Consider the following 14,452-nt stretch of genomic DNA (forward strand, 5'->3'; position numbering starts at 1 on the left):
AGTTCAGTTTTCCATGCATGCACATTAAAGAAATTATATTTTATTTAAAGGGATACTTCACCTCTGGAAAGATGAATGTGTATTTAAATTGGGTCATTTATGTAGTAGAAATGTGAAATTATTTTTGAATTTGGAGCTTTCTAGACTGAGAAAAGCCAGAAAATGTATTTTTGGCTCATGTGGATGAAAGGCAACAACTCCCAGAATGCACTTGCTTCGCTGCTCTACGAGGCCACTCCCATGCCACGCCTACCGGTAAGAGCACGCAGTTAAACAACTAGGCTAGGCTACTAGTGAGTCTCCGTGACAAGTCTGCCCGGGTTTTTGAGATCGCACAAAATGTCCGGGATTCGGCTTTTGCGTTCTACAGTCGCCATTCATCATGTTTACTGTGGCGAGCAGGACGAGGCTGAGGGCCGCGGGAGAACGACGCGAGGCCGGTGGCGTGATTACTGATGAGCGACACCTGTGAGACGCACCGGTCTCGTATCTCTCGCGGAGGAGCGGGAATTTTCTTAGCAATGCTAAAACGCACATCAACCGATCACTTGTTTAGCGTTCATGTAAACACTACGTTCAGATTCACCAATCGGAATGAATTCAGTTAGATTGAAACAAAAGGTGTGCATGTAAACAATGAATGGCGACTGCAGAAAAAAGCCAAATCCCGGACATTTTGGACGATCTCGACGGCCGGACATGTCCAGGAAAAAGAGGATGTATGGTCACCCCTACTACTCAGCTTTCTCCACAGAATAAGAACCCGTTAGCTTAGCTTCCAAATAAAAGACGGCTGACACTGTGTGTACATTCTGTGAGTGAGATCCCTCTATGGGCGGGTTGAAGACATGCGGAACGAGCTCCTCCTACTGGCTGGAGTCTCTCGCCTCTGGCCAAAAAATCCTCAGATGACGCAAAATGACGATTTTTTCGTCATCGGAGGATTTTTTCCAGACACACAATCCAGAAATCTCTCGTCTCAGGGGGACATGAGGGAGGGAAGCACGGTAATCCGAAAATACTACAGGTTTTCTACTGATACAGAGCTTAAAGGGATAGTTCACTTTGAAATTATTTTTTGATATGTTTTAGCTTACCTCAAGGGCATCCAAGATGTAGGTGTCTTTGTTTCCGCAGTAGTTTCAATTTTGATATTTTTAGGTCAAACCGTTCTTGTCTGTCAGTCATATAATGCAGGTCGATGGTCACTGGCTCAAAACACAAGCACAGAGTCCAAATTAAAACAATTCCCCATCGTCCAAATGAAACAATTCCCCATCATAAGTACACATTGATGGCCTAAGACACGAAACGAGCGGTTTGTGTGAGAAAACAAACAGTATTTATATCGTTGTTATCTCTTGAAAACAGCACACGTCCAAATGATCTGACGGCTACTGCAGTTCATTGGAACGAAACCGTAGCCAAGGCGACATCTATGTATATATCTATACCCGCCCGCGCCGTCAGATCATTTGGACGTGTGCTGTTTTCAAGAGATAACAACGATATAAATACTGTTTGTTTTCTCACACAAACCGCTCGTTTCGTGTCTTAGGCCATCAATGTGTACTTATGATGGGGAATTGTTTCTTTTGGACGATGGGGAATTGTTTTAATTTGGACTCTGTGCTTGTGTTTTGAGCCAGTGACCATCGACCTGCATTATATGACTGACAGACAAGTACGGTTTGACCTAAAAATATCAAAATTGAAACTACTGCGGAAACAAAGACACCTACATCTTGGATGCCCTTGAGGTAAGCTAAAACATATCAAAAATTAATTTCAAAGTGAACTATCCCTTTAATGCTAAATCCTGAAGTATCCCTTTAAGAACAATTGTTTCAAAAGGTAATGCACTTTAAAAAGTGAATGTCATTTCATTTCAATCAAAGATGCGATGCTTGATTTGGTTTATATTTGCTTGTTGCGCTCGCTGGGCGTAGGAGACGATACAGTGCTTTTTTCCTCTAACACACGCATTGCCTTTAGAATTCGAACATAACTGGAATGTTGCTAATATTTAAGAAAGAAATTCGAAGCCGTTTTGACAGCACTAGTTAACTAAAACTAACAACTGTAACAGTATCTCAACGATACTAAAATAAGACTGGTGCACAGTTTACTCGAGTAATGTGCAGCGTACAGAAACCGTTTCCCGCATTGCAATGCACTTAACTTGACCGTCCATTTCCAGACATATAATTACAATCTCAATATTAACTGCAATTTCTTTGCACTAGCCATCCACTCTCCCCTAGTGCACACTTCAGATAAATAGCATGTAGCTGCACTATTGTGAGAGATAGACAGGTCTCAGCTCTGCTGGCGGTCGGGTGCAACACAAACAAACAAATCAAATGCCGTAAAGCAAACACTACGAGAAAGCCCTTAAAGCACCATTAATAGCTCATTACTCCGCTCAAATGAAACCCCACTCATGCTTTCAGCCTCTACGAGAATATGAGCTTTTATGAAGCGTGGTGCCTGACGGCTTATTCACTGCCGCTTTACTCAGAGAATTTGATTTCGCAAATCAAGACCTTGATTTTACTACAGCCGCACTGACACTTCCCGGCCAGGACTGTTGTTTTCATGGCATAAAGACTACCCTTACGGAACAAAAAATATATGGGAATATACTGCAAAATATAAGGCGAATTTATTCTTTCTCACATTATCACAGTTTATTCGCTATAGTTTAGAAAAGGGTAATAAAATATGACAAGAGTTTCACTGGTTTTGTCCGTCCTTCTGTTAGACTGTCTCACACATGAATTATGTTGAATATCTGTCAGCTGTTAAATTTAACTACACAGTTAGATAATAGATAAAGTGTTAATTAATGTGTTTAGCTCCATATTAAGAGATTTGTTAGTGTTTAATGTTCTATTATTTGGTAATTGAAAAGGTTTTCTGGTATGTGTGAGTTTTTGGGGTCACTGTGCTGAAGAGTAGAGAGCCTGTTATTCGGTGGACGATTAGCCAAACATACAGTAATTAAGACTATAATTACTATATTTTAAAAGTAATGGCTGTGCACTTCTCAGCACAGTGATAGTCTCTTGGCTAAATACGTTAGTACACGCAGCTGTGCTTTTGTTAACTAGCTTGAAAATATGAAACATTAAAATGTAAATAATTAAAAAATATAAGAAATATATTACATTTTTAATATGTTACATATTTCCCTATAAAACTATACAGAAACTAAAAATCTAAATATGAATAAAAACTGTAAAAAATTAACACTGTCCATGAAACATCATTCGCAGCTCATTTTACTTACGTAATGTGACGTATTGATAGGCTTTTAAAAAGCAAAGCTGTGAGGCAGAGCAAGTTATTAGATTTTGCTGGAAGGTTATGAGGCCAAACATTTTGTCCTTTTGAAGATGAACATGAATATTGCACAATAAGACTAGGAATGTGTATTCCGTCCTTTAAGCAGAAGAAGCTGGATGAAATATTCTGAATTATAGCAATCCACACAGTCTGACTTGTGATGCAACCTGGAATCATAAGCACAACATTACATGTTTGTTTGTTTGGCCAGGGGAGATTTAGTCCCCCGACTGAGCTTGGTTTCTCCCAAGGTTTTTTCTTTTTCTCTCCATTAGGGATGTCACGATACCAAAATTCCAGTAGTCGGTACCGATACCATTAAAATTTTAAATCTGTTGGAACTATTTTCCTATTTTATTTAACTATTTGAAAAAAAAAATTTATTCATTTCAATTACTTTATTTATGACGGTAATCATAAGTAAATAAATACATATAAGCATTAAAGGCTACATGCTGTATAAACGTAAATATTGCTTAAAAACAAATCCCATGGAGACGGAGACGTAGCTAAATCTACTGTACAATAGCCTAATTATTTCTGTCAATTTCTTCAAGTTTTACCAAACTTTTATTTTGACGGGTTGCCGTGAAGACCTTTGAGTTTCTGTGTGTGTATGATATGACGATAGTTTTTTCTCAAATTAAACGGTAAAATGCTCATGAAGTGACTCTCAGAGCAGCTCTGGAGATGAACTTCATCACGTCATCATATCGTGAGGCAGCAGAGACTGAAAACAGCGCGAGCGTCACTCGTGCTTCAGTGTGTGTGTGTGTGTGTGTGTGAGGTAAATGAAACCGTGCGCCTGCGCCATTCATTCACACAGAGACAAGCAGAACATGCAGGGTTAATATTTAAATAGTCTTTTTGCAGTTTAATATACACAGACACTATATATATCGTGGTATATATCGGCTAAAGTGCTCCAAGTAAAAAAGTAAGTCTGGAGCGCCGCGCTTAGATAAACACACGGAAGCGACTTAAAGCAGCTCCTATTAGTGGGTACCGAATATACCCGGTACTACAGAAATGCTGGTATCGTCACATTTTCAGTACCGACTTGGTACCAAAGTACCGGTACTTTGACAACACTACTCTCCATTCTGTCACCTGATGGAGTTTGGGTTCTTGCCACTAGGCGCGTTTCCAACTTTTTTTGCGATTTTTTTTCTAAATGTCGACAAAAAAACTATTGCGAAATGACGCCGTTTCCATTAACCGATGTTATGCAACTAAAGCGTAATTTTTTCCTCTCGCGATAAGTCATTCCAAAAAATCATGGCGACGGATGTTGGTAAGTTTGCGTATATCCCAGCCACTGCACTAGCCATTATTATTGATCGAAGGAGATGTATGTGTGTTATCCAAGCATTAATGGTAAGGAAAGACCATTATACTTGGAGCGGCTGGTGTGTCTGGGTAATGGAAATGCGGCTACTGTCGCCTCCGGCTTGCTCAGTTGGGGACACTTAAAATTCAGAAATATTATCGACTGCACTGACAATATTGGGTGAGAACTGAACTGAGCTGGATGATGACATCACTGTTTCTCCAGAGCTGAATTGAACTCAATTCATAATCGATTAACTTTATACTGTTACTGAACTGAAATAACTCAACACTGAACTGCCTTCCGGTAAATAATTAACACTATTGTCTTTTTTAGAGCTTTACAGCAGAACTAAATTCTATGGAAGCTTGTTTCCACCGAAGAATAAACAATAAAAAGGGTACTTGCGACTTTTTATCTCATAATTCTGACTTTTTATCTCACAATTGCGTGTTGTAAAGTCAGAATTGTGAGATAAAAACCCACAATTCTTAGGAAAAAAGTATTTTTTTCCCTTAGAATTGGACTTAATATCTAACAATTCTGAGAAAAGACCTCAGAACTCGCAATCTTGACTTTTTTTCCTCACAATTGCGAGTTTATATCTCTATAACTTTATTCTGTGGTGGAAACAAGCTTCGATACAATTCTGTTTGCATCACTGATCATTACTTTCTTGATTATCACTGTAAAGCTGCTTTGAAACAATCTGTGTTGTATAAAGCACTATAAATAAAGGTGACTTGACTGGACTATTGAGACTGTAAACACCACCCCTTAAACACCGCCTGATTCCCAGAAGCGCTGGAGTCTTGTTGTCCTGGTTTATTTTGCACGGCTCCTAATGAGCATGTATTAGTGGGCTTATTTGGCAGCAGCTTTGAAAAATGACTTTCTTTGCTGGACAGCTGCCAGTCCTCTTCTCAAACACTAGCGTTCGCTTTCTGTCTCTGCCTCAGTCGCATCTCAGGGACGCTAAAATCACTGCATGCTAATACTCACATTAGAAAACCAGCAAGCTAGCTCTGTAATGCATCATCGCTGTCAGTCGCTAATATAAAACCAACACATATAAAGGCTCTGTTACACCCACCCACGGTGACATCTCATTGGTTTGAAATCATGGTTTTGAGCCAATTATATTTGTTTGCCTGTTGAAAACTGGCTGCCACAATGTTATGGTTGATTGTATTCTGTTCTCTAGATATGACTCTGGTCCTTCCTTAAAGTCCCTGTGAAAATCCAGCTTTTAATGTTGTTTATATGTCTGCGTGGTGTTTTTAATATGCTTAAAGACAAACCATGTGTAAAATCATAAGTCGACACCAATACTGAGTATTTTCTCCTTAAAACTGCAGTGAACCAAAGACAGTCTCAAAAACACGGTTTGAAATCGCTGGTGTTTCTGTCGTCACAAACGACCTTGTAACCAATCAGATCAACGTGTGATCGTCAACGAGTGGATCTCTGAGCTGAGTGAGTGAGTGGAGGCGGGGCTCATTTGCATATTCATAGAACCGCGCATACTAAATGAGGCAAGGGTGTCGAGTTACATTCAAGATATTTTAAGGCATGAAGATTAAGGAAAAAACATTTATTTGTAATTTTGGTGATCAAATATGCGTTTTAAGGGATAAAATGATTGACTTCAGGGGGGCTTCAAATGTAAATGGGATTTTTTTCACTCAGAAAATCTGTCTGATCACTTGGTAAAGTGATTTGATATAAACAACGAGCAAAACACTTTAAGATTGGGGGTTTGTTCAAACCCTTACTGAAGATTTTATAGTGTACTTGACTTGGAAAACCACACTAAATATGTTCAAATGGCTGTGAATCTTGTAGCTCTGCACAGTATTCGATCGGTTGATGGTGGTTAGCACACGTGTCATATTCTCCGTGTTTGAGCATCCCCAAGTGTTCCCCCAGTACCTCAGATCTCAGATGGATGGTGGCAAAGGGATCCAGACAGGCTTCGGGCTTCACAGTACTCACTGGCTCAAACACACGGCAGTATTTTAAAGCCATTACTCCTCCATGCTTTCGCTGGGAGGAGAGAAAATGAAAACCAATCACCCTTGAGCACATTACAGACTTCAGTCAGCTCAGCCTCTCTTGTGTCCTCTTTATCTAGCCAATAAATCTCTCTCACCGCAACACAATGCTGTCATTCACACATAACACTGTCCTCATGTCAAGAGCTTATGCGCAGTAATGTAATACCAAACCTCTCTCAGGACATAAAACGACAGACACAGAATTCACAATCATACACAACATCAAAATAAAAGGCATATTCTGGGTTTAAATCAATATGGAATGAAAACTAATTCTATAAACTTTCTCAATACATGTTCCTGGTGTTTTTGTGAGCGCTTCAGTGCCGTCAAAATGTTTTGCATGTTTGACTTCAAACAATTCCTGACTGATAAAACCACGTCCTCCCCGACATTTTTCCCCTTTGAATATCCTGTTTCACGCATAAATACATTACATTATGGAAGTAAAATACAGTACAGTTTAACTGCTTTAAATTATCAATCGCCTGTAGCTAGTGTCAAGATTATACGTTCAAAACACTGTGATAGTTGCATACTTCAAATGTTTATTGCCTGTGTTTATGTCATCGTGTTTCCTTGTCGATTTAAACGCATCAAAACCGATGCATCAAGGGACGTGTTAAATCGATCGCCTACAGCACAGATACTGAGCACAGGCGTATTTCTTTACAATTAGTAAGACAGAGGTGAAGGAAACAACAGAGTTCAATGGCATCACCCTCTCACCCGGTTTCGGCTCTTCTGTCTGGGACGCTGAGAAATTATGCAAATCAGCGGATGTGCAAATGTGAGGTATTTAATATACAGTATGCATAATTGATGAGGGCAGAGGAGGAGAGAGAGGATAATTGAGGTGCGGTTTGTGAATAGCTGAGAACTTCTCTGTACGGCATTTGATGAACAAAAAGATTTTCAAGGCTGATTTTCATACGCCGGGAATACAGAGAGAGAGAGAGAGAGAGAGAGAGAGAGAGACGTGCATTAGAGGGACACCGAGAGTCGGCGAATAGCGCGCACAGAGCAAAAGCAGGCTATTAATTCATTAAAGCTGACTCATTACTGACCTGCCCTCTTCCATTTACACTCCGTTATGTCAGACACGGGCCTGGTGGTAAAGGTTAAGCCACTCAAAATGTGATGTGTCCTGTAAGAGTGTGTTTGAGGAGGACAGGCGAGATGAGCTGGATAAGGTGTCAGGTGGATCAAGTGTGCCATGTTATGACTGCTGCAGGTCATGCATACAATGATCAGCTCAAAACTCTATTCCAGGGATTAACTGTCATCAGGCCCGGGTGATCCCAAAACCCTCAGCCGGGTTTTCCTAGGACATTGCCGGCTTTCTGTGCAAGACATCCCAGACTTCCTCCAGACAAAAGCATCTGTGAGTTACGATATGAGCTGCTGTGTACTTGAATTTCTGAGGAAGTTTTCAGTTTAAAGCAAAGGTTGTGGGTTCAAGCCCACAATGTGCAAACATCTACAATGATGTCGATCCAGGGCCACTTTTCCTGTAATAGGTCAAACTGCGAAGGCATCTTTACACTGTCGATTTAAAGGTGCAGGGCCCTATTTTAACGATCTAAGCACAAGGTCTAAAGCGCCATGGCGGAATCGCTATTTACATGATGGAATTTGCAAGCGGAAAGACTGAACGCTTCTCCAGAGAGCAAACGGATCTGCTCGTGCACCAGGTTAAAGCTGTGTGTGTGCGTTAGTAATGCGCAGTCTATTTCAGTTGCCTCAAAATAGCAACGCACCATTAATGCGCCTGAACACACTTCGTTCTCAGACCAGCAGCCCATGGGCGCACAAATAGGCGCAAATGCTATTTAAACAACGTGGCGCAGGATGTGAAAATGATAACTGCGTCAGGCTGAAACTAGCAAAACACACTTGCGTCGCGATTGACGCTGCATTGGGTATATGATAGGGCCCGCAATCTGTAAGAATGACAGCTAGTGGTCGAAATAGGTACTGCAGTCCAAATTCTAAATATCAGAGATAGTTGTTTCCCCGCCTCCTCAGACTCGACAAGCAACAGGAACAAGCGCAACTGACAATACTAGTGCAAAATGCCCGTGTAAAATACGTTTTTAAGTGTTTTTTTTGTAATTGTTGATTTGGTGTGTTTGAGTGCTCATTGTTACAATTGCACAGCAAAAGTTCAGTGACATTTTTATTTGTGCATGGTAGAAAGCACACAGTGTCAACTCCGAGAAAACGCTATGCTTGAGCAAACAGTTTGTGAATATGCAACTACAAATGATGCCCGTGAAAGAGACTGTGAACGCATTGTAAAGGATACGTTTAGTTGGTGAATAGCATTTACACAGTAGCGATAACGTTAAGCGCACCAGAAAGAAATATAATATTCAGAAGTAAACAGCATAGCTGACTTATAGATTCAGTTTACAGATTCCACAAATGAATAAGCGCGTTGATTGAGGGAGCAGTGCAAAGTGCCCGTGCAAAATCAGTTTTTGTAAGCTGATCGCCGTCAAAAAAGTTCAGGAGATATTTCTTAGTGATGACTGATTTCAACAGTTTCGATATAATAGCATTTTGAAAAAAAAGTATCATGAATTTATTGCATTTTTTGGGGAAAATAATCCGTTTTTATATTAGGCCTAGATCTTTGAAAATCCAAATCTGGATTTGAATTTTTTATGTTATTATAACCTAAAGATGCTATGTGAAAGTTTGAAACAGAAAATAGTGGTTTTCATCTTGCCACTTTCTTGGTAAAGAAAACACATTTTTACTCAAATAAACTTTGTCATTGTCATTTGAGGTTTCGACAAATCGCATTTAACAGACTTTTTGCTTTTGTTTACATTTTACATCATTATCAGCAAACACATTTTAGTGTCCTGTGTCCTGACACATAGTCAGGACATCAAACTATAATATTTAAAAGTAAACAGTGTAGCTGACTGAGTGTTTATGTCAGAATGTTTATTTTTCAAACTTGGCACTGCACTTACTCGTGCCCGTAGCAAGACACCTGTCGAATTTGAAATCCATCGGACAAACGGTTCGAGAGATATTGGTTAACAGACACACAGACAGACACACACACACACACACACACACAGACAGACAGACAGACAGACGTTTCTGTAATTTATAGATAGATGACAATATAAGCCGAGGAGACTTACAGCCTGTAAACTGAAGAGTTGATTTATCTGCGTTTTAATATGTTCTCGTTCATAACGATTTTTAGATGGATACTGAGACTTTTTAGGTTGGGTAGAATCTAGAATCTCTGACCCAGTTTGTTTGCTAGCTGCAATACGCTGTGTTTCCCGCCAACTGGCATCCAGGGGTGTCGAAATACTATTGGCTGAACTGGGAGTGGGCGGAGTCACACAGACCAAAACAAAAACAGACATTCCAATGTAACACACATTTCAATTACAATGTAAAAGATTAATATTGTGTACATAAAGATCTGGTGGAATCCGGCTTGTCCCGTTGATGTTCTGCTTGAGCTTTAACCTCACACACACAGCTTTAATCTCGCGCAGGACATGCGAGATGAGCTGGATAAGGTGTCAGGTGGATCAAGTGTGCCATGTTATGACTGCTGCAGGTCATGCATACAATGATCAGCTCAAAACTCAATTCCAGGGATTAACTGTCATCAGGTCCGGGTGATCCCAAAACCCTCAGCCGGGTTTTCCTAGGACATTGCCGGCTTTCTGTGCAAGACATCCCAGACTTCCTCCAGACAAAAGCATCTGTGAGTTACGATACGAGCTGCTGTGTACTTGAATTTCTGAGGAAGTTTCAGGATGGTAAAGCAAAGGTTGTGGGTTGAATCCACTTTTGCTAGTTTAATGACGGGAAAAATGGTCGGCGCATGGTCTAAAAGGGTTATCTCTATTCTCTTAATGAGTAATGGGTGTGTTTTGGGCGTAACGTGAAATAAACCAACCAGAGTCTCATCTCCCATTCCCTTTCCAGTTGCGCTCTTCTTACCCGCAGTCTGTAAGAATGAATAGTGGTCAAAATAGGCACTGCAGTCCAAATTTAAAATATCGGAGATCGTTGTTTCCCCGCCTCCTCAGACTCCTCAGTTCATAAAGATGTTTAGATGGATACTGAGACTTTTTAGGTTGGGAAGAATCTGCAATCTCTGACCCAGTTAGTTTGCTAGCTGCAATACACTGTGTTTCCCCACCAACTGGCATCCAGGGGTGTCGAAATACTATTGGCTGAACTGGGAGTGGGCGGAGTCACACAGACCAACACACATTTCAAAGTAAAATAACTGGCCATGGAAGTGTTTTTCAGAGAAACGAGTATGTGAACTCAGCATGTTTCCTAAATACCTGCAAACATTTTATGGTATTTTTATGCTTTAGTAGTGTGAAAGAGTTACATACAGCACCTTTAAAGGAATATTCCTGGTTCAATACAAGGTAAGCTCAATTAACAGTGTTTGTGGCATAATGTTGATTAACGCACCTCGTTTCCTTTACAAAAAAGTAAAAATCAAGGTTATGATGCACCACATACAATGAAAGTGAATGGGGCAAATTGCTGGAGGACTTAAAAGCAGAAGCGTGAAGCTTACACAAGTACTTACATTAATACTTCTGTTGATTCTTTGAACTGTAAAGCTGTTTGGATCATCATTTTTACAGTCGTTTTAGGGTTGCCACGGTGACAAAGTTTTAAAACTGTATTTAAGAAAAGTTTTTTCCCCATTAAAATCATGTTAACTTGCATATTATTTAGGCCTTGTGGCTATATCATTGAAAAAGCGAGTACTGAGATGTTTATGTATCGGCCCTATTTACTTCCATTGTAAGTGCCTCACTGTAACCCAGATCTTTGCTTTTTTTAAAGGCACAAGTGGAAATTAATTTTTGTGGTAATCATAATCAACCCAATGCTGTTGATTGAGCTTAACCCTGAATTTTCCTTTAAGGCAGCTTTGTGCCACCAAATTCTGTGTGTGCGCAAAGATAAAATGCCACAAAAAAGCAACTCAATAAATTACAAAAAACAAAGAAACCGATTAGAGACAGATTATGATCTGAATGAGATATGAATATTAGTATTATGATGCATAAAACTGAAAAAGATTATCACAAAGAAAAAAACAATGTAGGTCAGGGACTCGGATCTGAATGCGAGCTTGCATTCAACTGTAAGAAAGGAGTGGGGTTCAAGTGGACTAAATGATTAGAGAAGTACACCAGAGAGAAGTCAATGGTTATAACTGGAAGATTGAGTTATGTTTTGATTAAAAATTACGAGGTCAAAATGTTTTTAAAGGCCCAAGTGCCTTGAAACGAGCAGCATTATTTAATGTGTTGATGTAATTTCCACTGAAACAGGAAGTTAAGGCGGGGCATATCGAACAGCTCCTCCCCTTTTTTTTTTTAAATAGCCAATAGCGTTTAGTTGATATCACTGCTCAGAGCCGTTGAGATCATTAAAGCTGCAGTTTCCTCCTAATCTCTAACCGGTTCTCTTCCTAATCTCCTCCATATCGCTTTAAAATACAACATTCTGTGCAGAATTCAAACGGGTCCGCTATGTTTTCAGCCGCAGCTTCGTCGTCTATTTATAACATAGGGGGCGGGACGCCGGAGAGCATTTGATTGGACAGAAAATCTGATGAGAAGCTGAAGTGCAGAGTGATGTCTTCAAAATAATTGATCCATATTGGCAGGAGTGAAAGACTAAGATTTGAATGCTTATAAATGTGAATTATGTCATTGTTTTGGAGCACACTAGTTCAAAGATAACAGTAAGGCTAACATATTCATACTAAAAGCCAAAAAACTTCATGGGGACTTTAAATTACACGATGAATCATTTACAATAAGATAAGTGCATTTAGAAAATAGGGAGAAGTGTCATTTCTTGCTGGCCTAAAAAATGTACTCTGCAAAAAATTGATTTTCTTACTCAGCATTCTTGTCTTGTATTTCAGTAAAATATCTAAACACTCTTAAATCAAGACACATTAATTGAGGAGCAAAGGCTTGTTTTGTGACAAAATCATCAAAATTTAGAGACTTTATGCTTAAAACAAGAACAAATATCTTCCAATGGGGTCAGAAAAATAAAACTTGTATTCCCTTTGAATTAAGTTTGTTTTTCTGACCCCATTGGCAGACATATTTCTTATTTTAAGCATAAACTCACTTAATTTTAATACATTTTTCAGAAAACAAGACTTAATACCTTAAGTCATTTTATGTCTTTTAAGTAAATGTATTTTGATTTGAGAATGTGTAGACATTTTGTACTGGAAAAAAAGGCAAAAATAATGAGTAAGAAAATTATTTTTTTGAAGTGTAAAGACAATTAAGTTGCTTTTGATTAAAAAAAAGTGTCAGCTAATATTATTAAACGTCAGCATGAACTCATAACCCGATAGCAAGAGTTTACCTTTCCATTGTCCTCAATCTCATTTGGCTCTGAATGTATTCATCCCTAAAGTGACGCATCACATATTTACTCTGTAAGATGAGAGAAACAGAGAATAGGTCAGTGAAAATAACGAAGAGGAACAACTCCAAAAAAGCAAACGCTTTATCTTCTCTCTGCTCTTTCTCTTTTCCCATTTTCTCTATCGCTCCCGATCTTAATGAGTACCATGGTCGTCCATCCTACAGCGCCCGTACGTCACCACTCGACGAGGACGGGAGGGAGATGGGACACGGAAAACACAACTCAGCAACAATGACTAGACGAGTCCATGCACAAACACACACTTTACACTCGACTGTGTGCAGCTCTTTTTCAAGGGCACCGTTAGAAGAAACTCCTTCCTCTGACCTGATGCTGTGCAGCATAACTGGTGCTTTTGTAAAGCTGTCTATACTCTGGGAAGAATGAAACACAGAATGAAAACACCCTCAGGAAAGGAAAATCACAAATGAGTTCTCTTTAACATCTCAATTTATTCTTCAGGACAGATTTGTACTTAGCCTTCTGCTTCTCTGGTGTTGCATAAGAAAACCACCCTCATATTCTCACGCATGTCTTCTCCGTTTAAGAAATCAAGACATTTAATCTAGACGAAAAAAGAAAAAAGAAACGTCTCTTTAAACGTCTGACTCATGCTGTCCGATGTTGGTGTTCGTGTAAATATGCAGTCTAGACAGTAATGGTCTGTGGTGCATCTCAAACACACAGATTTGTATTTTCGATGTGTGTGAAGTCGGCACGCAACACCACACCTCTGACCTTCTCAAACACAGACGCAGAATATTCATCATTGGTGTCTGACAGCAGGATATACAGCAAAATCCAGGATATGCCTTATATTTCAAGCTACAGTTCAAGTTTATAGTCAAATTGTGCTTTTCACAATGCACATCGTTTTAAAGCAGCTTTACATGAAAGTCATACTGTTACGTCTATAATGACTTACTAAGATTTACTATAGAGCAAGTTTTAGGGCCAGGCAATATGACGATAATAAACAATGAAATGTGTGACCCTCTGGATTTAGACCTAGCTATTTTGTATTTATGGTGTTGTCTAGCAAATATATCAGTGCAAAGTGACTCAGGCAAACGACTGAGCGTTCAAAGCACTTGGAAGTTTTAAATATTGGTCAGTTTTGTTCTATTAAAAGATTTAAATATTGGTCAGATTTGTTCTATTAAGATAATGAAATATTGGTCAGATTTGTTCTATTGACAGATTTAAATATCGGTCAGATTTGTTCTATTAAAAGATC

The 14,452-nt window shown here is 39.3% G+C and overlaps 2 protein-coding genes across 2 annotated transcripts in view; one reads left to right on the plus strand and one right to left on the minus strand.

Annotated features, from left to right (window-relative positions):
• chrm2a (cholinergic receptor, muscarinic 2a) overlaps positions 1 to 14,452 on the plus strand; it is a 98,769-nt gene that overhangs the window by 65,722 nt on the left and 18,595 nt on the right. The window lies entirely within an intron of this gene.
• The window catches only part of LOC311290046 (uncharacterized protein), a gene marked incomplete at both ends in the record, with an annotated part of 40,960 nt that overhangs the window by 12,862 nt on the left and 13,646 nt on the right, over positions 1 to 14,452 (minus strand). The window contains one exon of the mRNA XM_084408345.1: positions 13,153 to 13,223. Within this exon, the coding sequence (XP_084264471.1) occupies positions 13,153 to 13,223 (71 nt within the window). The remainder of the gene's footprint in view (positions 1 to 13,152; positions 13,224 to 14,452) is intronic.

Source organism: Rutilus rutilus (genome assembly GCF_951802725.1).
Source record: "Rutilus rutilus genome assembly, chromosome: 4".
In the NCBI taxonomy this organism is placed as follows: domain Eukaryota; kingdom Metazoa; phylum Chordata; class Actinopteri; order Cypriniformes; family Leuciscidae; genus Rutilus; species Rutilus rutilus.